The sequence below is a fragment of the Guyanagaster necrorhizus genome, assembly GCF_019112545.1.
Source record: "Guyanagaster necrorhizus MCA 3950 unplaced genomic scaffold BT62scaffold_16, whole genome shotgun sequence".
Classification (NCBI taxonomy): Eukaryota; Fungi; Basidiomycota; class Agaricomycetes; order Agaricales; family Physalacriaceae; genus Guyanagaster; species Guyanagaster necrorhizus.
The window spans coordinates 344,671-371,390 of record NW_025064895.1 but is presented as its reverse complement, the minus strand read 5'-3'; the positions used below and the strand labels follow the sequence as shown (position 1 = coordinate 371,390).

Genomic DNA, 26,720 nt, shown 5'->3' with positions numbered 1-26,720 from the left:
GCGATTACAAAAGTCAAATTTGTTTAGCCTACCAAACAGATCGATTGATCAAGTTAGGACAATAATGGCTGCTCTGTATAAAAGGGTTCGCCGGCGCCCCCATCAGCTTGTGCTCCTTGTGCTCCTGGCCCCCACCAATTTAACCCTTTCTTGTCCTTCACTTTCACCCTCTGCACGGTTCAGCTGGCATCTGATCCTCATTATCTCTTTCGCTCTCATTTATTAACTCTCCTTCAACAATAATGCATTCCTTCGCTGCGCTCTTCACTCTCGCTTTGCCGGTTTTTGCTAGCGCCCATGGACATGATCGTATTTCGCGCCAACATCGCAGGATGTCCAATCGCGCTGCATCAACCCCCCACGTTCGCAAAGCCACTTATACGTTGAAGGACATGTATCAGGGACAGTCATTTTTAGAGTGAGGAGATCTATCTTTATCCCGTTGACAGCTCGCTCACTTTTTTTTGCCGCAGTGAATGGGACTTTTTCTCAGAGTCCGATCCGACTAACGGCCTCGTTGATTATCAGACCAAGGAGGATGCTGCTTCCAAAGGCCTCGCCTATGTTCAGGACGACGGTACTACCATCCTTAAGGTTGACAATACTACCACGTTACAGTCGGGCCAAAGTCGGGCATCGTGAGCATTTCTTCAACGACTGCCATCTGCCGGTGCTGATTGACGAATATAGAGTTCGTATCAGCTCACAAACTCAGTACAGTAGTGGCCTATTCATTGCGGACATCTATTCCATGCCGCATGGTTGCAGTATATGGCCCGCTTATTGGTAAGTGCATCCTTTATTAAATTTCGATCATTTTTCAACTTTTATTTCTAGGTCCGTCGGTCCGGATTGGCCCAACGGTGGTCAGTAGTTTAAGTACAATCAGTGTATTGGTCTATACTGACTGTTGGTTGCTCATAGGTGAAATCGACGTCATTGAGGGTGTCAATCTACAGGAACTTAATCAGTATACGCTTCACACCGGTAGTGGCTGCTCCTTGACCAACGAGAGCGTTTCCTCTGGCAGGGTCCTGAGCACCACATGCACTTCGAGTAATGGAGATAACACAGGTTGCGCGTTCCAAGAAACCGATACTCGCTCTTATGGTCATAACTTTAATATGGCTGCGGGAGGCGTCTACGCACATCTGCTTGCTGATGATGGCATTTCCATTTGGTTCTTTTCCCGCGACGAGATACCCGCTGATATCACGTCTCAAACCCCGGATCCATCATCATGGTCGAGCCCTGGCGCCTTCTTCCCGTCCACATCGTGCAATATCTCCGATCACTTTTACGACCACAGTCTCACCATTGATACTACGCTTTGCGGAGACTGGGCCGGCGCTGCCTACGGTGGTGCTTGTCCCGGAACATGTGCAGACGCAGTTGCTGATCCTACTAACTTCGATTGTATGTCTCAATCATTTCAGTGGCTCGCCCTCTTGAAGCTGATAATACGTCTTAGATGCCCAGTGGGCCCTCAATTATATTGCCGTTTATCAGTCCTAAGGAGAGCATATTGTAGTATGCCTGTCACGATCATTACACGTTTGTTTTCGTCTCAATCATTGTATCATAATGCACACATCGCGATGCCTGGTAGCATCGATCCTTCTCTAACGTTGATCGTGCTGGTCCTCTTTTTTTATCTAATTGCTGTTACACTGTTTGTAGGATTAGGGGTTCTGGGGTTATAATGTTTTATACAGGTACATTATGTATGGCGGTTCGTAACGAGTCGTGATGCTCATAGAATATACACACTTGACGTGACAATTTGCCCGAGCTAAAACTTCGAGAAGAAAAGTGAGGTAGGACGATCAACGAACATGTAACCCGAGGGTGACTCAACGCCTTTACATCTTTAAGGGATCATTCATCATCTTATTGTACTACATAACGGGGCGGTATTCCCTTGGTTACCAGAATTCCGGCGTCACTTATGAGAGCAAGATCCCGCGTGGCCACCATTGTTCGAATGTAGCGATGATCATTGCATCCATCTCGTGTCGTCGACTTTCTTCAGCCGTTATCAGAAAGAAGACTTGCATATATAAGATCTGACGGCAATTTGTGAAGCGGGGAAATTTGTTGCGAGGCGACTGCAAGGCGCAGCAGTCGACAACTAAGTGAGCTAAACCTACGGGGAGACTAACAATAAGCAGAACCGTATCTGGCCATTGGGTAAAAAATGCAGGGGAGGAGGGGGTTTGCAGAACTTCGCCTCAGAGCGTAATCACGGCTACGGAGGTCATGCTGAGTTTCGACTTATAGGTCAGAAGCTAATTCACAAGGGTCCGAATGCTGCTTGGATGCATTTCGGCGGCTGCGGGGCTGCGGTGCGGTGATTTTGAAAAAGTCGAGGTCGGAGGATATGCGAAGGACTTGGGCATGCGCGAAGAAGGTCCACGGGAGGGGAAGACAGATTCCGTCGAGTGTATCAACCACTGTTCGGACAGTGATTGGCAAGTCGGCAGAGGTCGGCAGCCATGCATGTCGGATCTACGGATCAATCCGACGCGAACTCCTCGACACCGTCACCAAGTTGAACATTACTGTACGTTCGTCCTCCGAGTCGACGCCACTCGATGGTCTGACTCCTCGCATACTCAGGCCAATGAACGACGTTTCCAATGGCCTCGCATTATCGATGCTGGATGTTATCGTGCCCACCGTTGACCGCGCCGCCGACCTAATAGTGCAAGCGAGTCGCGACACTACCCCAGGCCTAGACACTGACGTGAACAGTCAGTCAGTAATATCTTGCATGTTTGCGTCTCCCAGTGGATAGTTGAGGACTTTCGACTATTAGCTTCATAGGGAGAGGTGCTCTATCAGTTTCTTCTCGACCAGGCCATCGCTGCCATACGGACGTCGGTCAGACCCCGCACTTGGGACTCAACTCAGCAGAAGCCATACTTTTAATAACTCTGTGCTTTGGACAACGCTACTGTGCACCCGTCTTGAAGCTTGATTGCTTTCTGTTGATTTCAGACCGGGTCCTCATAGTCACCATCAACAATCCCTATGGCCGACTGACACTGGTCTCGTTGATTTGACTACAAAACTTGTACAAAACCGCTCAAGTCCATCGCAATTCTTGCTATATCTCTAAGCAAACCTGATGCACATCTCTTGCCAGCAGTCTACATAAAGGACGCATCAGCTCTCAAAATCAATGTTACTTTCATTCATTTCCACGGCCCAAGTGCCGGCTACACTCCTAAGCTGGTCTTAGAAGCTTCGAGAACTGGTTTCTTGTCTAATCCTTCTCTGTCATGTTATCCATCTTTCAGTTCGCCCTCCTGGTTATTTACTTTACGACCCTCTCACTTTCCTTACCCATCCATCCTGCAGAAAATGGAGCTGCGCCTGAGAGAAGAAACTCTCTGGAACATACCCAGGCGCATATGCCTTCTTCGATATCCGATTCGATTTATAAAAGAGATCCCGGGGTAACCGTCCTGATACATGGCTCTCCTACGACGTTGTCGGATGTGGACATGTCAAAATATACTCCCCTTAGACGGCAAGAGGTCACCGCTACGCCTGAGGTCACTGATGCCGGTGCTTCCGGTATATATGCGTCAACCAACCCTGTATCGACTGCGACTGCGATGGATACCAGCACGGACGGGACATATCGTTTACTCGATATGTACAAGGGCAAAGACTTCCTGAACCCTGAGTTCGTATTGTCGGTCTTTTATGCCTCCCATTGGCTGAAGAGTTTTTGATAGAAAATGGCAATACTGGTCGGAAGCAGATCCGACTCATGGTTCTGTCAAGTATCAAGCCATGGAGGCAGCCATGCAGAAGAAGTTAGCCTTCGTCGGGGAAGATGGCACTGTAACGCTTGCTGTTGATGATACGACGTCCTTAAATGATAATGAATATCGGGACTCGTACGTTGATGTTTATTAATCTTTCTGGGGTCAAATTGCCGATTTCTTGAATGTCCAGGGTCCGCATCAGTTCAGTCAAAACATATAATGGTGGACTGTTTATTGCATCTTTTTCTGCTATGCCGTATGGATGCTCTGTCTGGCCTGCTTGGTGGTAGGACCCGTTATATGAAGCTACTTTTCATGGTGTTTATCCTTTCCTTGCCAGGACGGTCGGTCCCAACTGGCCCAACCAGGGTACCGGTCCATTGTTCTAGTGGTCAACCTCAGACTACTAAGCATTTCACAGGCGAAGTTGATGTCCTGGAGAACGTTCACAATGCTAATGCCAACCAGTATACATTCCACACCGGCGAAGGATGCATGATACAGGCAAGTGACGGTATGACTGCAAAGCTCAACAATGAGCAATGTGCTGTTAACCAGAGCGACAACTCTGGTTGTGGGATGGTGGACACATCCGATCCTAACTACAGCTATGGCAAGCAGTTCAATAAGATTGGCGGCGGTATCTTTGCGCATCTATGGAATGACGAAGGAATTCGGATCTGGCACTTTCCGAAGTCGAGTATACCTTATGATATTATTGCTGGGACGCCCGACTTAGCGAGCTGGGGGAAGCCTGCAGCTTTCTTACCAAACGGTACCTCTTGCAATACGGGATCAATTTTCAAGGATCACTCCTTGGTTATCGACACCACGCTATGTGGCGACTGGGCTAACGCAACTTACACTAGTGCGGGATGCCCGGGAACATGTGCCGAGGCTGTTAAAGACCCAACAAATTACCAGAGTGGGTGTACTTTCACTCGTATTTTCCGAACTCTGTTCTAGTGATATTCTGTTTAGATGCAAAATGGAACATTAATTACATTGCGGTGTATAGCATGGATGGTGGTTCCACCGGTGGAATTAGCATCTGGTTGGAAAATGGCACAGATACAGGGACAGAGTCAGGAGTTCTTCCGACGGCTATTTCCTCTCCTGTTGTCAGCGAATCCAATGCCCTAGTGACCCAACGAGCTGAAGATACAACGAGCGGCGTTCCCATGGCTGGTAGCCCGCGATAATATGTAGCCTTATGTATACCATGTATTTTTCTCTAAGAGAATTGTGATACTTACAGGGCAAGGTACCGGAATGATCCAAAATGATCGGAGGACCTTGATGTGGCGTCACTTCCCAATTAAGCGGGCTATCCCTTTTCGACCTTTACCGCCATGAATCCTCCCAGCCATCTTCTTCCCCATCAGGAGCCGATAGACATGTCACTCCTCAGCTTTTCGCTAGGAAAAGCATTGAAGAACGGCAAACGCACGGACCAGGCATGCATGTTTTGTTGTCCTACTGTCAGATCGCGATTGATCTTCAGCACAGGCTTGCTCAACTTGCAGGTAATACCCCCATCTGCTGTCGACACACTTCCACTGAGTTTCTATTTTAGACGTGACAAGGTCGGGTGCGATGGGAACAGGTTTGATCCTACCTCGATGCCCTGCGTGATACCCTCTCATATGAGCCGGTAGACCTTGTGGTGTATGCACGAAGAAGGGATATGCGCCAAACCAGTGCGTGACGGGCTGTGGACCTTGTCGGAGGGCGAGGGTGCGATGTGAAGATGGAGCGCCATGCCATCGTTGCCGGGAGATGGCATTGCCTTGTGTCGATGCGAATGCAGAAGCACGGCGGAGCATTCAACAGAATTCCTTTCCGCCTAGGAGCGCTCGGCCGAATGGTAGGGAGCGGGTCAAGCTCGCGTGTGAAGCGTGTCGTAAGGACAACAAAAAGGTATGTCGCTCATCATCTTATCTGTGGTTATAGAAGGGTCTCAAAGTGCTACTAAGTGCGACGAGCAACGACCTTGTGGACGCTGCGTAATCCGGAAAAAGGAATGCGTAATGTTGGAACGAGGGCCAAAATCAACAAAACTACGCTGTGAGGGCTGCCGGAAGGCTAATAGGCGATGCGACGACCTAAGACCGTGTGGTCCATGTCGAAATGCGAATGAAGAGTGTATCAATACCAAGAGGCAGGGTGGACATGGACATCGAGTCAAGCAGGTCTGTGTATCATGTCTCTCCGAGTGCTTTCGTTTACTTTATTCTATTACAGGCCTGCCTTAATTGCAGGTAGGTTGGAGATTACCTGCCAGAAACTTGAGAGCTGATGAGGATGTTAGGCGGGATAAGATACGCTGTAACGGTGAACGGTAGGCTGATCCAGCCGTCAGAAATGCGGTGAATCTCATTCACTTTGTTGTTGTAGACCCTGCACGCATTGTGATCGTAAGAATTATGAGTGCATTGATCGGGCATGTAAATCTTGCTCTTCCGCCGGATACCCTCATCTATGTAGTCACCGAGCCGAAGATCCCGCTGGCATGGATACTGGTATGCGCATTCAACACTTACTTATTCTCACACCGTCTCCAACGTGATTTTACAGAGTCAAGACGTTCGTCGTCCGATTCTATTCAGCCAGTGGAGCAACTTGTAATGGAACAACCACCACAAACATCTATGTTCTCTGTACCTTATTTCTTTCAGCCTCCGCATCCTCCCATGGGACCGAATCCGATCTACGAGAACAACACGTCAACTTATTACCCTGTCATTGACCCTAATTTGGATAGGCCCAGCTTAGTGGTATCATCATCAGTCGTCACTGAACATTTGTAGTGTGACTGTTTTCTCTACCTATTCACTTTATACCTCTGTGCCTCCAGCAATGATTCCCTCAACTACGGTCTCTTCAATTTGTAATGGTGTACTATGTTCTATTTTCACGGTGAGTGGTGAAGTATCTGGTCAGTGGCGTATTATCACTCAATTCTCGCTGCAGAGAGGTGATCATTCTTGTAATTATGGAATGCCCGCCACTACCGCTATGTATGGGTGACTAAGAGGGCCCGTATCTACCTTATTCCCGAGAGATCATGGTGATTCCTGTCACGACTCTATGTATACGGTTTCCATTGTACTATTCTGTTCCCCAGCCCTTTCATGAACTTTTATGGTCACCGCCTCTTTATATGGTACTCGTTTTGACGCGTCGCTATGCGTTATACTTATTTATACGTCCGTGTAATTTTTGCCTTTCATGTCTGCAAGTTGTTAGTCGAACTCTTTTTGTCTCTGATTCTATTGACGAATATGCGAGCAGGGGTGCCAGAATTCAATGACCGACCATTCTTCGCCACAGCTGCCTCCAACCGTAGTCTTCGCAAGTTGTTGGTGGAGAGCTGGAGTAAAGGTGGCGCCGCAGAAGCGGTCGTGCAGCAAAAGCTCAAAAACCGGAAGGAAAGTGAGCAAGAACTCAAGAAGAAAAGTGACTCCTTAGAGATTCTGAGCCTTGACTTTGCACAGGTGCAATATCAGAGAACCCTCGGCAATAATCCTAAAAAGATTCTAAGCGTATCATCGAAGCCGTTCAAGGGTTGCAAACTGTCGATAACGGTTTTCGGAAGAATATTTGCAATTGGACACACAGCAAACTTTCCTGCTATGTCAGGTATGGAGGCCTACAAGCAGTGGCTCACGAAGGAGGGGGGACGCGCCGTCTGGTGATGCTCGCGGAATGAAAAGGTCGCAGACCAGCACCGTCATAACGGACCTCACCGTTTTTGTCGACAAGTATTGGGCAGAAAATACGTATGGAGATGCTTTGCCCGTCGAACTTATGGCGATTCCCCTGAGTCAGTGGTTCTTCCGTTCTTTACTTGTCGGATGAGTGTGATGCTTCAATGGCAGATAGAGAGGGACGAACTCTTTTAACTCTAGAATCATTCAATGGGCATGAGGCCGAAGGCTTTGTGGAGGCATATATATCGGCGACGGATGCTGTCATAACCGCCGCAAGGATCACACTGCCATACGAGTCACCGATTGATGATGCGCTCATGAAAAAAAAGCAACTTCGTTGGTTCTGAAGAAAAGATTCATGGATTTTGCGAATACTATGGTACTTAGGCACTTGAAAGAGGTAGGAATTAAGGATTCTCTTCCCTCGCTTGTGGCTCTCGAGAAAGATGGTGTCAGTGAATGAGCCTTTCTCATTTGTGGCAACTGAACAGTGTTCTTAACTGGCAGATGATCACCAAAGCACCGAAGAGTAAGCCCAAGTTTCGGCTTTTCATTTGCTGCTCATTCCTGTTCATAGGATCCGCGAAATACTTTGAGCACTTGCATCGAGGAAATGAACAGACACAGTATGAAGTCGTATCTGTCATGTCATTCGTACAAGTGCAGAGGAAGAGATAGAAGCTTTCATCATCTGGGTCGGAAGGAAGCCATATCACCTCGATTCAAGGATCAATGCACACTTCTTGGTGGCGGAATTTAATTCCATATGACTGAGACGAGGATGAAGAGCCAAACGCAAAATATGTACTAGGATTGGAACTGGTACAATGAAAATCTTGATCAAGGGCGATTAGAACAGGGAAATTGGGAATGGCGGCATGGTTCAAAAGAAAGCCGTCTCGCCTGTACCCCCACACGACTGTACATTTCCATCTCCGGTGTATGTGTTCAATATCTTTGATTGGTGATACATGTAATCGATTAATATGATACATTACTCATCATCATTCGGTGGACCAAAACTTATCACTGTGAACGCACTGTCTCACCATCTCAAACTGTGCATCTGATCAGAAATAGCTCAGGTACATAAGTAGACCACAAAACGACCCACCTGCTCATCTGTCCGACATACCAGAGTACGCTTTGTTTCCGGGGTCCCCTCGCTGATATCGATCACGACGTGATCAGATTTACTATCCACGTTCCCATTGTCGCCGCTAACGCCAGAGTAGCCTAAGCATTTCAATTTATCGGCAACAGCTTCCCTGAGCTCCACGCTGCGCTCTCCGATACCACCAGCAAAGACTACTGCATCGACGCGACCACCGAGCTTCAGATGATAAGACCCTAGGTAATTGAGGATGCGGTCCTTGAAAAGATTGAACGCGAGCTGGTCCATATCCGAGCCTTTTTTTGCACGTCGGGTAACAAGCCCAAAGTCGGTCGTTCCGGTAAGAGACTTCCATCCTGACTTGGAGTTCAAGATATATTCTGCCTAAACGATTAAACGGTGAGTGTTTAAAGAGCGGAGCAGGTGCGAATAGGGAGAAACTTACTTGCGTGACGTGTATCTGCGTCGCGAGTTCCGGATCGTGACTGATTCTTCCGGCTTTGTTAGTATAATGGAAGATGAGACTAGGATCAATGGCGCCCGAACGCGTAGCTCCCGGAAGGCCATTGAGTGGTGTGAGCCCCATGGATGTGTCGTACGATAAACCGTTCTTTATCGCGCATACTGACGCGCCTGACCCGAGATGAAGGACAATGAGGTTCAGTTCCGTCGGGGACTGATAGAAGAAGTAGAATCGGAATTCAGATGAAACATATGGCATGTACCTTGTCGAGAAACTCGGCGACCGAACGAAGTATAAAGGAGTCTGGTAGAATTTCAGACCCAGAGACCGAGAAACAGGGAAAGCATACAGCTAAGTCCATGAAAACCATACTTCTTGAGACCTCGTTTGTTGGCCACGGCCTGATCGATGGCATAGCTAGCTATATGCGGCGGTATTGAACGATGGAAGGCGGTATCAAAGAATGCTATAGAGTTAGCATTGGGGAGGACAGAGATGCAGGAAGTGATGACTGTCAGAGCAGCACCATTGTGTCTAAAAAACACACCTTGAACACAGAGAAAGCAGAGAGAAACCTGGATCTTACAGTGGTGCGAGATCAGAAAGCCTCTCAATGTGATGAAGTGTCTCATCACCGATAATGACAGGATCACTGTAATCCCCGCCGTGAACAACGCGATGACAGATATTCACAATAGCACCTTTGTCGATGTCTGCTTCACCCTGGAGCACGTGCAGGAAATGGGCGAAGGCGGACGCGTGGTCGGTGATGGACAGGATGTCAGACACAATGTTCTTGGGTTCCGTCGAGACTGACTTGAAAGAGAATTTGGCCGGTGGAGCGGTTATACTTGAGATTGACGACGTGAGTAGGAGACAGGGTGTTGTACCTCCTCTAAGGGCGTAGAGAGATATCTTGAGCGACGACGAGCCTGCGTTGACGGCAAGGACGAGTCCTGTTCTGGGGGACATCATGATGGTAAAGAGAGACGCGCTCGAACTTAGGCGAGACTCCTTAGCAGTGATCGTTGCGAGACCTGATGTCACTGATCTAGGCCATGACGTCGTAGAAGAATATTCCAAAAAATAACTAGTTTTTTATACGGAACAGGACAATTGCAGAGTGGGATCAGTACCAGCACAAAGTTCAAGGATAAACTGGAAGCAAGGTTGAATATCGTGAATACCGTCGGGCGAATAACAAGGGTGGGCAGAGTTGCAAACAAGCTACCAACGGTCCGAACGGCCGGTGGCGGGGGTCTTGCTGTGGAACGATCTCGAAACTGAAATTGAAACGCGAGACATCGCGTATACTTATAAGGATCCTTCGCAATGCAGATTCGTACGACATCTTTCCTTTACACACAATGCCTGGTCAATTACTTTTCCAAGCTAACCCGCCACCTGACCCTTCCCAACTTCCTGATGTCTTTGAGAGCTTTGGCATCAAGCTCAATACCAAGGACTACCTTCCCAGCGATGAACTTCACGCCTTGCAGAAGTTCAGGCGTGCCGCCAACTACATTGCTGCTGGTGAGTAACTTCACATACGCGCCTCGAAACAATGCTTATCGTCCCAGCTATGATATTCCTCAACGACAACGTTCTCATCGAGAAGCCTATCACACACGACAATATCAAGCCTCGCCTTCTTGGACACTGGGGAACATGCCCCGGGCTGATCATGGTGTATGCGCATCTCAACAGAATCATTCGCAAAACTGGTCTGGAGGCACTCTATGTCGTTGGACCAGGTACCGGAATCCAGTCTTCGTCTGCTGACTGAACTCAATTGGTGTTATCATATAGGACACGGCGCACCTGCTATTTTGTCCTGTCTATGGCTTGAGGATTCTATGAATAACTTTTTCCCTGAAATCACTCGTGATTATAATGGACTTAAGAAGCTTATTGCCGGCTTCAGTGCACCCGGAGGCTTTCCTAGGTTCTTCATCTCGTGAAATTTCATCTTTCGTCGTTTCACACCTTTAACATGTAGTCACATCAATGCCGCGACTCCAGGTGCCATCCATGAGGGTGGTGAATTGGGATACGCTCTCAGTGTCTCTTTCGGTGCAGTCATGGACAAGCCTGACCTTGTCGTTGCCTGTGTTGTCGGTGACGGTGAAGCTGAGACTGGTCCTACTGCCACGGCTTGGCACGGGTTCAAGTACATCGACCCTGCTGAATCTGGGGCCGTGCTTCCCATTGTTCACGTCAATGGGTTCAAGATATCCGAGCGCACTATTTATGGGACCATGGACGACAAGGAGCTAATTGCTCTTTTCACGTACGCCTTTCCTTATGTTCCCTTTACGTACTTGGCCTCACGTTGACATCAATAGCGGTTACGGTTATCAGCCACGAATCGTTTCCGATGTCGAAAACATCGACAACGATCTTGCTGCATCTATGGACTGGGCCTTAGCCGAAATTAAAAAGATTCAAACCGCCGCTCGTTCGGGAAAAGCCATCGTGAAACCTCGCTGGCCCGTCATTATTCTCCGTACGCCTAAGGGTCTTACAGGACCGAAAGAATTCCACGGCGAACTTATTGAAGGATCTTTTCATTCCCACCAAGTCCCCCTTCCTAACGCCAAATCCTCCGACGAGGAACTCGCAGCCCTGCAGAGCTGGTTGAAGAGCTACGAGCCCGAGGAATTGTTCACCAAGGAGGGTTCCCCGATTGAGGAGATTCTCAGTGTTGTTCCCATAAATGCTGAGAAGAAGTTGGGCCAGAAGAAGGAGAGCTACAAAACCTACATCCCGCTCGATCTGCCCCACTGGAGTGACCTTGGTGTCGAGAAAGGGTCAGAGGAGAGCTGTATGAAGGCTGTCGGAAGGTTCTTGAAGGAGGTTGTGAATCTGTAAGCTATGTTTCAGTCCCCTCGTTTCCCATGTTCATCATTATTTTACAGGAACCCCTCGACGTTCAGGATTTTCTCTCCTGATGAGCTAGTCTCTAACAAATTGGATGCTGTCCTTGATAATAGCGGTCGTAACTTCCAGTGGGATATCGCCTCCAGGGCAAACGGAGGTCGAGGTTGGCCATCTTCCGTGTTATGATTCGTCTTTGTTTATGGTTTATCCAGTAATCGAGATCCTCTCGGAGCACACTTGTCAAGGTATGCTTCAAGGCTACACACTAACCGGAAGAACGGGTCTTTTCCCGAGTTACGAAGCGTTCTTGGGGATCGTCCACACGATGATGGTGCAGTACGCCAAGTTTATCAAGATGGTGCGTCAAAACGACGTCAAATTGGAATTCAATATTGCCAGCTTACATTCATCTCTAGGCCTCCGAGACGCCATGGAGACAAGCCGTCGGCTCAATCAACTACCTCGAAACGTCGACATGGACGCGTCAAGAACACAACGGGTTCTCCCATCAGAACCCGTCGTTTATTGGGGCCGTCCTTAACCTCAAGGCCGCCTCCGCCCGAGTCTATCTTCCACCCGACGCGAACTGTTTCTTGTCGACTGTTTCTCATTGTCTGAGGGCAAAGAACTATATCAACTTGATGGTTGGTAGCAAGCATCCCACACCTGTTTGGCTATCCCCTGAAGAGGCTGTTCGTGTAAGTCTGGACATCACGCTACTCCCGAGTTCGCTTTGCTTATGTCATGTATCTTATAGCACTGTGTTGCCGGTGCTTCTGTGTGGAAGTTCGCCAGTGTTGATGATGGCGTCAGCCCCGACGTGTACGTCTTTCATTCTGCATTCTCGAATTCTGGTCTAACAACTTTCTCTAGCGTCCTCGTCGGTATCGGCGTCGAAGTAACATTTGAAGTTATTGCCGCTGCCGCCCTTCTCCGTCAGTACACCCCAGACCTTCGCGTCCGTGTTGTGAACGTTACGGACTTAATGATTCTATCCACACAAGGATCACACCCTCATGCCTTGTCGGACGACGCTTTCCACTCGCTGTTTACCGAGGACAAGCCTGTTCATTTCAATTATCATGGGTATCCCATTGAGTTGAAGGGTTTGCTATTCGGCCGGCCCGGACTTGATAGGGTGACAATTCAGGGTTACAACGAGGAAGGAACGACTACATCGCCGTTCGACGTATGTCTCAATTGCTTGTAATGTCGGCTGGGAAGTTTCTAAATTTCTTTTAGATGATGTTGTGTAACCACACATCCCGCTACGATGTTGCTGTCAGTGCTATCCAAGAAGGCGCATTTCACAACTCCAAGGTTGCGGTGTCAGCCCACGAGACTGTGAGCTACTTGAAGCACCTTGCACAAAAGGATAAGGAGTATATCCTTGCAAATGGCCAAGGTAAGTCTTGAGGGTTTTGTCTCCTTAATCTGGCTGATGTTTGCTTTAGATCGTCCGGGGACGTTCGATGTGCCGACTTTCTAAAACGCCTCGTCCCAGATCAGTACATAAGTATGATACGCATTGTCACGGACAGTTTCTGAGTGTGGCCAGCATTTACACCAAGCCACGGACATTTTACATGGGTGTGGCACGAAATTCAAAGTGTATATTATCAATTTGTAGGATTATGTTTGTATCGAGGTCTTGTTCATATAAAAAACTATGAGGTGAACTTTGAATGTAGAAAAGATGATTTAGCGTATTTGGCACTTTTCGCTTCGGTTCCATTGAGGCAACTCGCCCCGCGGGCTCTCTTCTCATTTCCGTCTATGACATGAAATTGCCAAGCCGACGAGTATCTCTTTGCTGCATCCATGCTTCTACGCTGTATGAAAAGAGCAATAATTCTGTAGCCTTATCATTTCTGATCGGACTAGTTTAGTTCGACTCCTTCGCTGCTACGCTCTAGGTTTTTGGCCTTGGCGGTACCGGCACTTGTAGCTGAGCAGCGAGAGGCGAGCCAATATTGTCGCCTACCTGTTGATATTGGCTCATGAATTTCAGTGGCTTGCATTTGCGGATTTCGTTTTCACAGAAACAACTTATCGTACGATGAATGGGTCAGGCTCCTTCACTATTCTAGGTGTACATCCTTTGACCGACTTATCTTTATACGGATCGCTGAGTCAGGTTTACGAGACTATCGTATTCCATAAGATGCAGATATGCCACTGACTTCGTAGAATCCTCGTGTACATGCAACTCTTCCAAAAGGTTATCGTTTACTTGTGGTGCCCAGGGCATTGACGAAGTCATAGCTCGCGCATATGCTGCGGAAGGATCGACCGTAACCTCCCTCGATGTGAACGATCAACTCGGACAAAGTGTCGCCCACGACGTGTCATCCACCAGACCAGGCACAGTCGCATATGCCCATCTGGATATCAATGACTGGCGTGGCCAAGTCGATGCAGTCTTCAAGAGGCTGCCACCAAGATGAGCGGACTCACAAACGGTGTTGGCATACAGAAGCCTGTGCCCGATGTACCCTCAAACATCCTCGAGCACATATACAAAGTCAACGTCTTTGGCGCCATACGGTGTTGCGTATGCGATCGTTCGCGAACAAGGCGGTGGCGCCATCATTAACTTAAGGTCAGATGCGGGCGCTGTTCATACTCGGACGCGCAGCGTGGCGCCGGAGTGGAGCCTAGCTGGTCTTTTCTGATTGCTGACTGCGCTCACCTCAATTACAAGTAGTACATTGGAACGATGAGGCCGTCCCCGAGAAGTGGTTAAAGGAACAGTTCCCATTGCTCGATAGGAGATACGGCAAAAGTCCTTACACCAGTCATGGTATTTTTGGCGAGTGATGCGTCGCATATCATGAGGAACCAATTTTTCCCTGCTGATGAGGATAGTTTGATGAATTATTATTTAAAAAATGATCGTTAGGAAACACCTTCTGTTAGTACTGATGAAAGGAGTTCACAATGGTAAAAGAGAGTATGTATAGCTGAATACTTGTCCAGTATAACCCCGGTGACCTGTCTGTGCTTAAAGCAGATCGAGTCCGGTAAAAGACGGAAAGAATCGAGTCTGTATCGAGACCGTTATTAGATTAGGCACGACGAACAGTCAAGGGCATGCCATCTGTAGGTTCTACCGAAAATTTTCTCCGTCAAGAACCACTCTTATCTTGCGGAATGATAAAAGACTTACTCATTGTGATGGCCGACGCGGGCTTGGCCTCTTGACCAGGGTAAGCCGGATCGAAATCAAAATTCAGGATCAATGAACTGTCAAAGTCTCGTCATCAGATGAAATAGCACCAAGGTCATTCCACTTACGCCAACACGGCCTTCATTTCGATAATAGCCATAGTCTTTCCAATACAGGAATGAGGTCCAGAAATGAAGGAAAGATGAGAGTACGAGGGATTATATGCTTTAGGGAGATTAAACCATCGTTCAGGTCGGAATCTAAAACTTACTCAGTGCCAACGAAGATGAAGTAATAGAATGCGAATGCTCACTCCTCAGCGTCCTCTCCCCAAACATGTTTCCACGTGTTAATCTGACGGATCTGTTCCCACTTGAGTATCAGAGTACAAACAGATCACGTCATTTCTTACACAGATTTGTAGAAGCGTTCCCTCCGGTACCAAAACGCCGTCAATATAATCCGTCGTAGCGGTCTTTCTTACAGTCGTCGGTATAGGAGGCATGACGCGCAGACTTTCCATTCTGAACCAGAACAAATGAGTGAAAGACCGACCAAAGAAAGATTTATTCTTACATCACGCAATCAAGCCATTCCAGTCCGTTCAAGGTTCGATAATCAGGCCTTGGATTTTCCTGGAATACAGGGGTAACTTCGTCGCGCAGTCTTGACTGATACCCCTTATTATTTGCCAAGAGCCAGAGCGTCTGTTTCAAGTGAGAATATTGATGGATAAGAAAAATAAAATCCTACTTACCCAGGTCAAGCCACTTGCTGTGGTTTCATGTCCGGCACCAAGGAAAATAAGCTTTGTAAGTTGATCAGGTCAAGCATGCTCTTTCGCCACCAAAGTTAACTTACTACTTGGTCGACCATGATATTGTTGCTCATGGCATACCCGCGTTGGTCCGTCTCATTCGCCCTGGCGCGCATTAGGAGGCTCATGATGTCTTTCTTCCCATGCATGTCATCGGCAGATACACCGGATTCTTCCAAGTCTTTAATCTTCTCGGACAAGATTTGTCGTGAGACTTTACGAATTCGATGCATGCTATCCAGTAGCTCAGTGAAGGGAGCTGAAAAAAAAACATGTTTGAACCCTCCCAAAACTTGACGAAGGGGAAAACTTGCCGAAGAATCGGGTATATTTGAAGAATGCGCGGTATTTGTACGCGAACTCTGATGAAAGAAAACGTGGGCCGCCAGGAAGCGACATGGCGAACACGAAGCGGAACATGTTCTGGCCTAAGAAGAACTTCACCATCAGCCATGCGAAGTCCTTCGTAAAAGCAGCGTGTACGCGAACCCGTTTGAAGGTTAAGTAGAATTTCGTATGCTTCGGCCAGCTCGTCATGGGGATTGTTTAAAGAGTCCGCATGGTATCCGAAAGCTGTCTCACAAATAATATCGAGAGTAACTTTGCTGACTGGAATTCGCATTAGTGTGTTGAATCTGAACAAGGGAAATCGGAGACTTACGCCATTCGTACATAGGAAGGATGGCACCTTTCTCGCCGTTAAGGTCGAGTTTCGCAGAAATGATGTTAACAAGGCTAGATGGCGTTGCGTTATGTCGGCATGATTGAAGAAGAGAAGACTCGCACTTTGTGATGGGTTCGTAGTACATATCCGTCTCTACGGGATATTTATTTTAAGCAAGTGGATAACGAGGACTGGGGGTAGGGTTAGCACGCACGAGCCATAAGGTTTTGTAGAGAAAACGCAGGGTTCATGACCCGGCGCATTTGTTTGTGCTCCTCACCCATAACGGTTAATAATCCACGACCAGTGATAAGCTCGAAAAAATTCCTGAGGTAGAGGGGCTGACGTGGACAATAAGAATATAAAAGGAAAAGTGAAGAAGATCCCACCCTAGGACAATCCAGCGGCCTCGACATTATTTGGTGGAGACCCTCCGGAGTTATGAAGATTAATCGTTCAAGACCTACCGGCCCAACCGCCCGTACAATCGAGCCATATTCGTTGATCCATTCTCGCGCTGCCATTCCCACCTGGGTGCTGAATATCTTCCTGGCTTGACCCAGGATGGGCTCACCCACAGGCGGCCCAGGAAGGTGACGCAGGGGTGAAAAAAAACGTGGGTATACAATCAACCAGTAAACCACCCTGCAGACAAAATACACTAGATAAAGGTTATTAGGGCGGGATACAAGGAAAGGACCCAAAGCACACCTCCACAAACATAGAACAGATGCCGAAAGGACAAATTCGAGAGGCGCAAGGCGTCAGCCACAGTTTCCGGGATAGGTGAAGACATGGCGGTGTGAAAGCGAGAGAACTCGGATCCTTGTCATCTAGAAGATCATCTATGTATACCACCTACGTTACTGCCACTTTTCGGATTACCCAAACAAAACACCGACGGGCAGGCGCATCCATCTGTTGGAGTGCCTAGTTGATCATTTTTGGCTAAGTATAATGTCCTTGTCGAACAGGGGGAACGGAACTGTCATTTTTTGCATTTTCCCCATGTTGACATAGGGTCATATGGAGGTGGATAATTATGGATCCATGCCTTGGCTCTGATTCAAGCGATCCTCGGACATCTAATATCGACTTTGGCGCGACATCAGTGTGATGATATAGCGCATCAATACTGCATTTCAATGTCACTGAACTTGCGCAGCGTTCATGGCAAAGGCCGACGTCAGTATGCTGAAGCCAATACTGATGTCAAACGCTGAGTTTCTGCAAGTCAGTCAGCGAGGACTGCTATACGGTAGACGCAACTTACATATCTGAAGGTAGATGTCAGAAATCAAACAAAGTGTCGAGTGTTTAATCAACAGGAATGGCCCGGCTTTTGGTGATTGGTAAATCAGGGTCGCAGTAAGCTTCTTTTTCCTTCTCTTATCGCACTCGAAACTTGTTGGCGTACTGGATTTCTGAGGCAATCGGGAAAGCACCAATGGAAGAGCTTGTGTAAAAGCTTACGTACCTGACGATTGACCACCCGGGGACAGCGGCCCGAATCCGTCGTTCAAATGACCTATACTTGTAAGAAAGGTTCGCTTGCTATTCATTCCACTTGTTTCCCCCAGCAACTTGACAATCACTTAGCAATCTGCCTTCAAATATGTCCATGAATCCAGAACTGTACAATCCTCTCAAAGTCCTCCAAGATCCTGGCTTTAAGATTCTGGCTCTTGGGGAGAAGACAGACAAGGAAGCCAATATTGCGGCATTTTACAATCCTGCGCACGAAGTCCACCTTGTCCAGAAGCCTCGTCCTAAACCCGGGCCTGGGCAAGTCCTTCTGCATGTACGTGCTACAGGAATTTGCGGGTAACTGCGGATGTCATTAATACTCATGAACACTCTTTTTTAACCTATACATGAGAACAGAAGCGACGTTCACTTCTGGCGCCACGGAAGGATCGGCGATATGATCGTCACTGATGAGGTAGGCAATCACTTTATTGTCTCTCGTGACGACAATACTAAATGAGATTATAGTGTGGATCAGGCCATGAATCTGCAGGAGAGGTCGTTGAAGTTGGAGAAGGTGTGACAAACTGGAAAGTCGGTAAGTTCGTCAGTTCATATAGTATATCTACAACCATTGAACTTTCTGTAGGTGATAGAGTTGCAATGGAAGCAGGAATTCCCTGCTCACAGCCATCCTGCACACCTTGTCGCACAGGAAAGTACAACGGCTGTCCAGATGTCGTCTTCTTTTCGACCCCTCCTTACCACGGTTAGTATGAATTTATTAGTGTCAACAATACATCACCTAATCCTTTCGTTCTAGGCACTCTAACACGCTGGCACGTTCATCCCGAACAATGGCTGCATAAACTTCCCGACAATGTGACTTTCGAAGAAGGCGCTTTGTGCGAGCCCTTGGCAGTCGCCTTAGCAGGAATCGATCGTGCAGGGCTGCGCCTTGGCGACCCTACCCTCATCTGGTACGCCTTTTTATGCTTCCTGCGTCGCGCGCCAAATATTCAAAGCTGTTGATGTAGCGGCGCTGGGCCCATCGGTTTAGTCTCCCTTCTCGCTGCGCGTGCTGCAGGTGCCGAACCCATCGTTATCACAGATCTCTTTCAAAGTCGTCTGGACTTTGCCAAGTCACTGGTACCCGGCGTGAAAACCGTGTTGATTGAACGTGATTTAGCGCCCAAGGATCAGGCGAAGAAGATCAAAGAAGCCGCAGGTGGCGAGTTGAAGCTTGCGCTGGAATGTACCGGTGTGGAGAGTAGCATTAGTACGGCAATATTCGTGCGTGTCTTTTTTTCATATCTGTGGGGTCTTCTGAACCGCGTGGTCTTCAGACGATGGAGTTTGGTGGGAAAGTCTTCGTCATCGGTGTTGGTAAAAGTGAACAGACCGTATGTCCTTCATCAAGGGTTGCCCCGCATCAACTAATGTATACTTTCTCGCAGTTCCCATTCATGCAACTGAGTGCAAATGAAATCGATCTCAGGTTCCAGTACCGTTATTCTAATCAGGTGCATCCGAGTCCCTTTCACAATGACAAGTTTGCCGGCATACTCACCATCTTATTATAGTACCCGAAGGCTATACGTCTCGTGGCCGGCGGACTCATCAATCTCAAACCGCTGGTTACTCATCGTTTCGCGCTTGAGGATGCTATCGATGCATTCAACGTTGCTGCGGACCCTGCACAAGGTGCCATCAAAGTGCAAATCCAAGATTAAGGTGATATGAATTACGAAACAATGTAAATGTACAATGTGCGATGCGTACAACACCATGTGATAACCCTGTTTTCTTGGGAGGGTGATACTGAGCTTCTCGCTCAGCACAGGGCCCTGCCAACACCAGTTTCTCTTAACAGGCCATTTGTAACGGGCGCGAAATATCTTCTCCTTTGACTGAAGTCATTACTTGCTTATTATGCAGCCATTTTCGAAAGTAGAGAGCTTTCTCACCTCCTACTCTCTCTCTCTCACATCAGCAGACTTGCGTGTTTTTACAACGAAGAATACATTGCAACACACCGGCAAAGTCCACATCCAGTGCGAAAGCATGTATCTAGCGGGAATTGAATAACATACGTACTATGCAAGAGGGGAAGAGTAGGGGACACAAGGAAACTGCTATTGCACAATGTTGTAGAGGAGTATGCACAGAAAAGCAATAATGTACAGAATGCAGAGTCAAACGCGAGAGTGATGCAAAGGATGATATAAACAAAGCGATGTACCAGAACAAGGAACGATTAGTGCACAAGTATGTATACAGAAAGGACGGACAGGAAAACAAAGAAAATGTTCACTGCACGATGCAGTTGCCGGCGGATTTGGTCTTTCTATGACGACGAGAATCGATCAAACCTCCAGGAAAATGTCCCTCGTCTGAGAATCCAGATGCTGGTGCTATCCTTGAAGGTGAATGGATTTCGCCCTCTTCGATGGGAGATATTGAACGCGTGCCGCCATCAGTCTCAGTAGAAAATGTAGATTTCCTTCCAGTACTTTCAGGTGCACTTCTGAGACTAGAACTATTCGGTGTAGTGCTGTTGCTCGACAGGGATTGCGGCCGTTCCTTCGTTATCTTCCGCTGTAAGGCGGGCCCCTTTGTATAGTTAGCCTTGTCCGGAGAAGATGTTGACGAGCCAGCTACAGACTGGTCTTGATCCGAGGTGAGGTTACTTCGCGACCGCTTAAAGGCTCCGATGAACTTGAATGCAGTATGCACCTGCGAGCTGGCACTTGGATTGGGGGTAGCAGGGGGCACATCAATACTTGTTCGTGGGGTGTGGGTATGGGCAACGTAAGAGACGTCAGACACCGGACTCGCGGGATGGCCATCACGTAGTAGGTCTGCTGGATTAGAGTAAACGCTATTGGGATTGCCCTTCTCGGCGTACTGAGCATATAATAACAGCTGAGCACGGAGATCGCAAGTGGGAGGGGCATTGCGGGCACACTTGGAATGGGAGATTAGACTGCACTGCGAACAAAGAACAGCACTCTTCTTAACGTTCAGAAGACACACTCGGCAAGTCATAGCTAAGCGGGAACTTCATTAACTCGATGTAGACCTGACTATAGAAAAACTTACGTTTACTGAATGTAGTTTTCACAAAGGTATGTTCGCGAGGTGAAATGTCGTTATCGGCCAAGGGTCGAGCCGACGAGTTGGAGTGGCGACGAGGAGGTGAGCCGCTGATCGCATCATCATGGGAATATTCTTCCAGTGGAGGTGTATCTGGCATTTCAACCTGGGACAGGAATCGGACAGCCTCAGATTTCTGCAAATCCGCACTGACGCGACGAAGGAAGGGGATGCTATCTTGGGGACGAAGTTCCTATAGCGCCAAGTCAACAGAACATCTAAAACGTATGATGTAAGTAGACTCACCTTGTGAGCACCCCAGTTCTTCTTGAGCCACTCATGTTCACAGAGGAGATCCGCACCGGGTCGCTTAGCCGGATCTTTGTTGAAACATCGTCGCAGGAAATCTTCCAGTAGCGGAGAACAGCCATCTGGAATTGGCGGCATGTCGTCCTCCACAATCCGGAACATTACTGACAAAGAGTGTGAGTACATGAAGAATACTAGACCAGATGTAATGTATACCTGACATGCTGTTGGCGATATCGCCGTACGGAGGTCTTCCAGTGAGCAGTTCTATCACCGTACATGCCAACGACCAGATATCGGACTTCGGAGAGGCACCCTTCAGTTCTATGACCTCCGGTGCCATCCAGTTAGGCGTCCCGGCAACATCCTTAATTTCTCGCTCCATAGCACGCAAGTTCAGAGAAACACCAAAGTCGGAAAGTTTGACGTTACCATTCTTGGTGGTAAGGATGTTGGCCGCTTTGAGATCACAATGCACGACGTCACTTGTATGCAGGTAGTGCAGACCCTCTAGAATCTTGACCACATAGCTAGCGACGAGGCACTCATTCAGTTTGCCGAACGCCTTCAGTGTCTGACCAAGTGACCCATTCTCTGCGTATCTTTAGGTTCAGATAAGACGAAGAGTAACACGGAGTAGATAAGCGAAGATCACGTACTCGAGAACGATACTCAACGTATCGGCGTCACGGGCCATGCCTTCATATTTGACTATGCTTGGATGCGACAGCCGCTTGACAAGATCCACCTCTCTCATCAACGTTGTAACCTCGTCTTCTTTCAAACCCTCAAGTCTAATGCGTTTAACAGCCACCATTTGCCCCGTATTGAGGTTCAAAGCCCGGTACACCGAACCAAACTGGCCACGACCGATACAATTACCGAGTTGCTGGATTATGAAGTTTTAGTTAGTGAAATTCCGGAGGTTCAAAAGCGTACGTACGAAGTGGGTCGGCGGCTTACCCTCCTCTCGAATAATCAGTGGCTTGCGTACCGCACTCCCTTCCATCGAATCTCGTGACATCAGATCGCTAGCACTCGTATTTCCGGATGACGCTACGCCCAAGTTGACCATACTCTCAAACCGGGACCGTGTAGGCTTAGGACCCAATTCATCATACAAGTTAGGACGAATACGCCTGCTACTGCTACCTTCGATGTCGCTTTGGAATCGACCGCGGGGAGGGCGAGGAGCGGCGGAGTTCCCGGCGGGGTTGTCTCCGGATGAGGAGTGTGGGGATATACTAGGTGTGTTTTCTCCAGATGTCGTTAGAGGAAATGGCACCATCTTGTCCGAATCCGAGCTCCGAGATTCATCGACATCCCTAGGTACGAGAGATCCACTTCGCTGGGCAGGCTTGGTACTATGTCGACGGAGTATAGCCTTGCTCGATGAGGGAGCGTCGGGACTAACATCCCGGCGAAGGGAAGGTTCACGGGGTAAGAGAACCGGTGAGTCAATGCTATGACGTGCACGGTGAGTGGGTCTTCTCGGGAAATGGGGCAACGATTCAACGCTTTCATTACGGCGATTAGAACCAACAATGGCAAGTTTTCGAGGGGCAGATGTAGATGTAGGCGATGGAGTGTAGGAACGATCATCGATGTCATCGGACGATGTAAATGTTTTAGCAGGGACAGGTCGAGGTTGATTGTGCGCCTGAAGAACGTCAAGGAAGTCGTCTGGCCATTTACCTTTGCCAAGACGGAGGGCATGAGCTCGCTCTGGTTTATTTTCCTCTGTTTCTGTTTCCAGCTCCGCTGCCGCACGCTTTGCTCTATCACGACCATTACCCCTAGAGCTTGCACTACTCTCATCTGTCTCCTCAATCACCCTGGAAAGATCTACGACTGCCGCATCGCTCAGCTTGCGGTCATACTTGCCACTCGAATCTGTCCGTTTACGAGACAATTCTTCAACGATGAAGCTGCCTTCCGTTCGAGTTATAGATGGTGACTCGGAAGTGGCCTCAGTGGTCATTGTTCGGATGGTACCGAACTTGTTCAAAACACTCGCCCTTCCGACGTCCAAGAGACTAGAGAACATGGTCCCCGTGGTAGCAGTGCTAGTATCGGTCATGGTCGAAACAGTAGAATGACGAATGAAGTGATTAGAGGTAGAGGTAACAGAGTCTCGGACAGACGAGTCATCAATAGAAGCACGAGTGGAGTCAGCGACAGAAGAACGAAGGTTCACGGAACAGGTGAACAGACCATGGCCATCCTCATCTTCGTTCACTGTCTTGGAACGAGCACGAAGAGGAGACCTAGGGGGAGGGGTCAACACCTTTGCGATATCTTTACCCCGATTACTTTCGTCAACAATAGGTCTGTCTCGTTGTGTTTTACTCTTCGAGACAGATTCTTCAGGACTGTCCGATCTTACAGTGGGTAATCCGGACGAAGGGCACCATCGTTTACGAGGCGACGGAGTCGGCGGAGGAGAGCTCTGGGTGAACAAATTTGGTGAAGAGGAGGTGGCCCGAGAAGTCGTACCCTGAGTGTAAGGGCCCGCCGGAGACGGTTTCTGGGTTTGACCGGACAAGATCTTCGCAGGATCGGCAATAGGAGTTTCGACGAACTTGATCAACACGATTATTGTTTTGGCGACACGCGTTAAGGACTCCGCTGACGCCTCGATTAAATCGTCGCGTTGAAACAAGTCGTCATCAGGCAAACCATAGGAGGAACAGGCTGCCAGGAACTTCGTAATGTTAGAAGTCCTGACGAAACCATCTTCGCGAGGGTCAGGGCGCACGATTGAGCTCGAACGAAGCTTATTCATTAACCTGTGAATAGAGCAAGTCAACGATATGCATAGCATAGGCACGATGTCACTCACTGGCACAGCACGAAACCATCTCGCAGAGCTTCCGCAAATAGTCTACGCTCGCGCTCCTCGCCACTTGCACTAAGTCCGCTAGCACCAACGTTGGGCAGATTACTCGAACTACCGTTCGCACCACTTTTACCCCATATTCGTTCAAGTCGTGACAAGGCACGCATACGAATCTCCACCTCCTCCCAATCCTTAGCCCCGACTTCCGTTCGTGTAGCATGCACAGGAGGTTTATTGACCTCCTTACATAGCAACGTGGTAGCTGACCTAATAAGCTCGCGAAATGCGGGGTCAGACAAAGGCGGTATCAGTGAGGTACTTGAAATGTTGAAGTGCCTGTTCTGAGCGTATGAACGTTGATTTGGTGATACAGGTCGCGGTCGTATGGGTGATGGAGACTCATCTCTGCCTAAATTCGGGGATCCAGTAGATGGCCGCCGAGGAGAGTCTATCGACGGTCTCCGCGAATCTACAGACGGCCGCCTGGGTATAGGAGACGACCCAGTAATTTGAGTTGTCGGAAGATGGGAGGTAGACGACGAAGTTAAGCCACGCTGTGATGTCAGGACAACACGATTCCTGGTGGAAGGTGATCGAGCCCTTATGGGACTCGAATTCCTCGGTGATATCGCGGATGCAGAGGGCGGGTCTGAATTTTCCACAGGCGTTTTGGGGGGGAGTTGCCCTCGTGACCCCGATGCAGGTGTAGGCGTATCAGGAGGACTACTGAGTTCACGACGGGGCTTTGAAGGCGTCTCTGGCACACAGGTCGCTAGATTCACCGATTGGTTGGATGGCGAAGGGGAGATATTGTGAGGAGCAGATCTAGTAGACTTATGCCTTGGTATCGGTTCCTTGGACCTGGATACGGAGCGACCGTCGGTGAGAGCTGGTGGTGAAATTTGCGACGGATGATTGTTGCTTGATCTTCGCGTCCTGTCTCGAGCTGGTCGCGCCGGAGAAACAAGGGCAGGACTAGTCGATGAAGACGAGGCGGGAATTGCAGGCTGTGACTTGGGAGATGGTAGAGCTTGCGAGGAAAGGTGGAGAGCGGGTGATGACACGGATCCCTGGCGGAGTGACGGCGTTATAAAACTGGTGAACCCGGCGAGGCGCACCTTGTTGGAGGTCTCATCTGCAACAGGCGGAATGGGCGAAGGTGCTGGTGTAACGGACTCTCTGCCACCGCGACGAAAGTTGACTTTGGATTCCAGTCTTCTTAGCACTCCATGTCTCTCTTTATCTTTCTGTAAATCTTCCCTTTCCTTTCCCTTGCCGGTCTTGGGTGTAATAGTCGCAAAGTCGTCGACGGGAGGTGTTTGTTTCTTGGACCTTGTTGCAGTCCGAATGCTCTGCTCAAGGGAAGAACGAAGGCGGGTAAATGGTTTTGTGGATAAGTCCTCTGCTGCTGCTGACGATGACGAAGAGGGGGGCTGTTTTGAACGAGAGGACGACGCAGTCGGGAGCATCTTGTTTGGGATGCACTGGTGGGATGCCATGGGGAATGGGCCGGAGACGGAGACGTTGGGCAATACTGCAGCCGCCATGTATGAATCGAACGGCACGGAGATGACTTTAAAAAGTGGACAATGGAGTAATCAAAGCGGATTCTTGACAGGTGGAGCCCAGATTGTCAGTTATCGGTGGTGGACAGACAGGACTTGAACAAACGAGTCGTCGCCGATAATATATTCAGCACGGCCAGTGCGAATGTCGGGGGGAAAGGAAAGTGAAACTAGGCTTGGGCTGATACTCTAGGTACGAAAGAAAGCAACCAAGTGAGCACAGCAATTCATCATGAGAACAATGGCCAGCAAAAGCAGTAGTGAATGTCCAGCAAAAGCTAGAAGCAAGACGGGAAAGGCAAAACCTAGACAATGACTGTAGAGTACGAACCTGAGCAGATATCCGTGCTACTGTGGCTTCGATGTCGTCTGTACCGTCGTAGCTCACAATGTTGGCAATTGTTACGATGTCTGGGAAAATGAAAGGTCGGAATCGAGAGCAGCGCACAGGTCGAGGCGGCTGTTCAGCGACGCTGCTTGGCCGTTGACAACAACGAAAGGCGACAACAATCGTGGACGCCAGTGGGCGCAACGACGATACAGAGTATCTGCGCCGACCCGGAGGAGAGATGTGCCTGCAGCTTAAGGTCGGGGGTAAGAAGAAGACTGTTTCGATCGGTCATATCACGGCAACTACTTCAAGTTCCTGGTGATTTTTTCTTTGACAAATTTGGGCCTCAATCGCTCCTCGGAAGCGTATTACTTAGTTGTAACAGTTGCTTTTCGTTGGAAATTCACAGGATAACGTGGTATACATGTCAGTAAAGCGTAAAATTAACGGTTGGCCTCCATTTGTAGCCCCCGCCATCGACAGCCCGTTGAAAGGACGGGATGGATTTTCAAAC

At 48.6% G+C, this 26,720-nt stretch overlaps 10 protein-coding genes across 10 annotated transcripts; 7 read left to right on the top strand and 3 right to left on the bottom strand.

Annotated features, from left to right (window-relative positions):
• The first annotated feature begins 34 nt into the window (after positions 1-34).
• Positions 35-1,775, top strand: BT62DRAFT_987576 (glycoside hydrolase family 16 protein). Its single transcript, XM_043190075.1, has 6 exons — positions 35-418; positions 474-638; positions 691-786; positions 838-866; positions 925-1,416; positions 1,472-1,775. Exons 1-6 carry the CDS (start codon positions 243-245, stop codon positions 1,513-1,515), a joined length of 1,002 nt encoding a protein of 333 aa, XP_043038472.1. The 5' UTR covers positions 35-242; the 3' UTR covers positions 1,516-1,775.
• A 1,266-nt stretch (positions 1,776-3,041) lies between these two features.
• BT62DRAFT_202176 (uncharacterized protein) lies at positions 3,042-4,823 on the top strand. Its single transcript, XM_043180033.1, has 6 exons — positions 3,042-3,694; positions 3,747-3,911; positions 3,970-4,065; positions 4,120-4,148; positions 4,201-4,283; positions 4,338-4,823. The coding sequence occupies exons 1-6, from the start codon at positions 3,285-3,287 to the stop codon at positions 4,743-4,745; spliced, it is 1,191 nt and encodes a 396-aa protein (XP_043038471.1). The 5' UTR covers positions 3,042-3,284; the 3' UTR covers positions 4,746-4,823.
• A 419-nt stretch (positions 4,824-5,242) lies between these two features.
• On the top strand, positions 5,243-6,348 carry BT62DRAFT_898745 (uncharacterized protein; the record flags this gene model as incomplete). The annotated part of the gene is made up of 5 exons (XM_043183344.1): positions 5,243-5,385; positions 5,438-5,699; positions 5,756-5,994; positions 6,091-6,120; positions 6,177-6,348. 5 exons carry the CDS (start codon positions 5,243-5,245, stop codon positions 6,346-6,348), a joined length of 846 nt encoding a protein of 281 aa, XP_043038470.1.
• A 662-nt stretch (positions 6,349-7,010) lies between these two features.
• BT62DRAFT_994982 (uncharacterized protein) lies at positions 7,011-8,417 on the top strand (the record flags this gene model as incomplete). The annotated part of the gene is made up of 7 exons (XM_043190500.1): positions 7,011-7,023; positions 7,074-7,366; positions 7,422-7,605; positions 7,691-7,832; positions 7,880-7,943; positions 8,000-8,021; positions 8,070-8,417. 7 exons carry the CDS (start codon positions 7,011-7,013, stop codon positions 8,168-8,170), a joined length of 819 nt encoding a protein of 272 aa, XP_043038469.1. The 3' UTR covers positions 8,171-8,417.
• A 38-nt stretch (positions 8,418-8,455) lies between these two features.
• Positions 8,456-10,091, bottom strand: BT62DRAFT_951252 (acetate kinase). The gene is made up of 6 exons (XM_043188173.1): positions 9,656-10,091; positions 9,419-9,603; positions 9,332-9,372; positions 9,052-9,282; positions 8,607-8,990; positions 8,456-8,550 (listed from the first exon to the last, which is right to left on the bottom strand). The coding sequence occupies exons 1-6, from the start codon at positions 10,042-10,044 to the stop codon at positions 8,497-8,499; spliced, it is 1,284 nt and encodes a 427-aa protein (XP_043038468.1). The 5' UTR covers positions 10,045-10,091; the 3' UTR covers positions 8,456-8,496.
• A 281-nt stretch (positions 10,092-10,372) lies between these two features.
• Positions 10,373-13,625, top strand: BT62DRAFT_970143 (D-xylulose 5-phosphate/D-fructose 6-phosphate phosphoketolase). The gene is made up of 12 exons (XM_043188970.1): positions 10,373-10,602; positions 10,650-10,823; positions 10,879-11,014; positions 11,069-11,359; positions 11,415-11,936; positions 11,988-12,112; positions 12,162-12,307; positions 12,366-12,647; positions 12,707-12,771; positions 12,823-13,138; positions 13,192-13,354; positions 13,404-13,625. Exons 1-12 carry the CDS (start codon positions 10,437-10,439, stop codon positions 13,436-13,438), a joined length of 2,421 nt encoding a protein of 806 aa, XP_043038467.1. The 5' UTR covers positions 10,373-10,436; the 3' UTR covers positions 13,439-13,625.
• A 399-nt stretch (positions 13,626-14,024) lies between these two features.
• On the top strand, positions 14,025-14,674 carry BT62DRAFT_933381 (uncharacterized protein). The gene is made up of 2 exons (XM_043186546.1): positions 14,025-14,063; positions 14,133-14,674. Exon 2 carries the CDS (start codon positions 14,439-14,441, stop codon positions 14,622-14,624), a length of 186 nt encoding a protein of 61 aa, XP_043038466.1. The 5' UTR covers positions 14,025-14,063; positions 14,133-14,438; the 3' UTR covers positions 14,625-14,674.
• A 343-nt stretch (positions 14,675-15,017) lies between these two features.
• Positions 15,018-17,395, bottom strand: BT62DRAFT_1007339 (cytochrome P450; the record flags this gene model as incomplete). The annotated part of the gene is made up of 14 exons (XM_043177335.1): positions 15,018-15,058; positions 15,119-15,195; positions 15,247-15,378; positions 15,432-15,481; positions 15,531-15,642; positions 15,695-15,825; positions 15,876-15,926; positions 15,980-16,149; positions 16,208-16,363; positions 16,425-16,544; positions 16,597-16,752; positions 16,814-16,940; positions 16,989-17,260; positions 17,311-17,395. The coding sequence occupies 14 exons, from the start codon at positions 17,393-17,395 to the stop codon at positions 15,018-15,020; spliced, it is 1,680 nt and encodes a 559-aa protein (XP_043038465.1).
• Positions 17,396-18,214: 819 nt separating this feature from the next.
• BT62DRAFT_951244 (GroES-like protein) lies at positions 18,215-20,261 on the top strand (the record flags this gene model as incomplete). Its single annotated transcript, XM_043188172.1, has 9 exons — positions 18,215-18,423; positions 18,484-18,541; positions 18,595-18,664; positions 18,716-18,835; positions 18,890-19,046; positions 19,104-19,359; positions 19,413-19,469; positions 19,524-19,589; positions 19,650-20,261. The coding sequence occupies 9 exons, from the start codon at positions 18,215-18,217 to the stop codon at positions 19,797-19,799; spliced, it is 1,143 nt and encodes a 380-aa protein (XP_043038464.1). The 3' UTR covers positions 19,800-20,261.
• On the bottom strand, positions 20,077-26,212 carry BT62DRAFT_970134 (uncharacterized protein). The gene is made up of 7 exons (XM_043188969.1): positions 24,314-26,212; positions 22,415-24,260; positions 22,131-22,360; positions 21,688-22,073; positions 21,469-21,635; positions 21,169-21,415; positions 20,077-21,116 (listed from the first exon to the last, which is right to left on the bottom strand). The coding sequence occupies exons 1-7, from the start codon at positions 25,855-25,857 to the stop codon at positions 20,377-20,379; spliced, it is 5,160 nt and encodes a 1,719-aa protein (XP_043038463.1). The 5' UTR covers positions 25,858-26,212; the 3' UTR covers positions 20,077-20,376.
• Between the last annotated feature and the right edge of the window lie 508 nt (positions 26,213-26,720).

What these genes read in the sequence shown, in the direction of transcription:
- BT62DRAFT_970134 (XM_043188969.1), bottom strand. Translation starts at nt 25,857, where the DNA reads ATGGCGGCTGCAGTATTGCCCAACGTCTCCGTCTCCGGCCCATTCCCC. An exon ending in GATGGTTTCGTGCTGTGCCA is followed by an intron (nt 24,261 to 24,313) that starts GTGAGTGACATC and finishes CTCTATTCACAG; the next exon opens with GTTAATGAATAAGCTTCGTT. An exon ending in TATCGCCAACAGCATGTCAG is followed by an intron (nt 21,636 to 21,687) that starts GTATACATTACA and finishes ACTCTTTGTCAG; the next exon opens with TAATGTTCCGGATTGTGGAG.
- BT62DRAFT_970143 (XM_043188970.1), top strand. Translation starts at nt 10,437, where the DNA reads ATGCCTGGTCAATTACTTTTCCAAGCTAACCCGCCACCTGACCCTTCC. An exon ending in CAGGGCAAACGGAGGTCGAG is followed by an intron (nt 12,113 to 12,161) that starts GTTGGCCATCTT and finishes TGGTTTATCCAG; the next exon opens with TAATCGAGATCCTCTCGGAG. An exon ending in TATCCTTGCAAATGGCCAAG is followed by an intron (nt 13,355 to 13,403) that starts GTAAGTCTTGAG and finishes TGTTTGCTTTAG; the next exon opens with ATCGTCCGGGGACGTTCGAT.
- BT62DRAFT_202176 (XM_043180033.1), top strand. Translation starts at nt 3,285, where the DNA reads ATGTTATCCATCTTTCAGTTCGCCCTCCTGGTTATTTACTTTACGACC. An exon ending in TCTGTCTGGCCTGCTTGGTG is followed by an intron (nt 4,066 to 4,119) that starts GTAGGACCCGTT and finishes TTTCCTTGCCAG; the next exon opens with GACGGTCGGTCCCAACTGGC. An exon ending in GCGAAGGATGCATGATACAG is followed by an intron (nt 4,284 to 4,337) that starts GCAAGTGACGGT and finishes GCTGTTAACCAG; the next exon opens with AGCGACAACTCTGGTTGTGG.
- BT62DRAFT_951252 (XM_043188173.1), bottom strand. Translation starts at nt 10,044, where the DNA reads ATGATGTCCCCCAGAACAGGACTCGTCCTTGCCGTCAACGCAGGCTCG. An exon ending in CTTTCTGATCTCGCACCACT is followed by an intron (nt 9,604 to 9,655) that starts GTAAGATCCAGG and finishes TGTGTTTTTTAG; the next exon opens with ACACAATGGTGCTGCTCTGA. An exon ending in CGCAGATACACGTCACGCAA is followed by an intron (nt 8,991 to 9,051) that starts GTAAGTTTCTCC and finishes TTAATCGTTTAG; the next exon opens with GCAGAATATATCTTGAACTC.
- BT62DRAFT_987576 (XM_043190075.1), top strand. Translation starts at nt 243, where the DNA reads ATGCATTCCTTCGCTGCGCTCTTCACTCTCGCTTTGCCGGTTTTTGCT. An exon ending in TCCGGATTGGCCCAACGGTG is followed by an intron (nt 867 to 924) that starts GTCAGTAGTTTA and finishes GGTTGCTCATAG; the next exon opens with GTGAAATCGACGTCATTGAG. An exon ending in TGATCCTACTAACTTCGATT is followed by an intron (nt 1,417 to 1,471) that starts GTATGTCTCAAT and finishes AATACGTCTTAG; the next exon opens with ATGCCCAGTGGGCCCTCAAT.
- BT62DRAFT_933381 (XM_043186546.1), top strand. Translation starts at nt 14,439, where the DNA reads ATGTACCCTCAAACATCCTCGAGCACATATACAAAGTCAACGTCTTTG.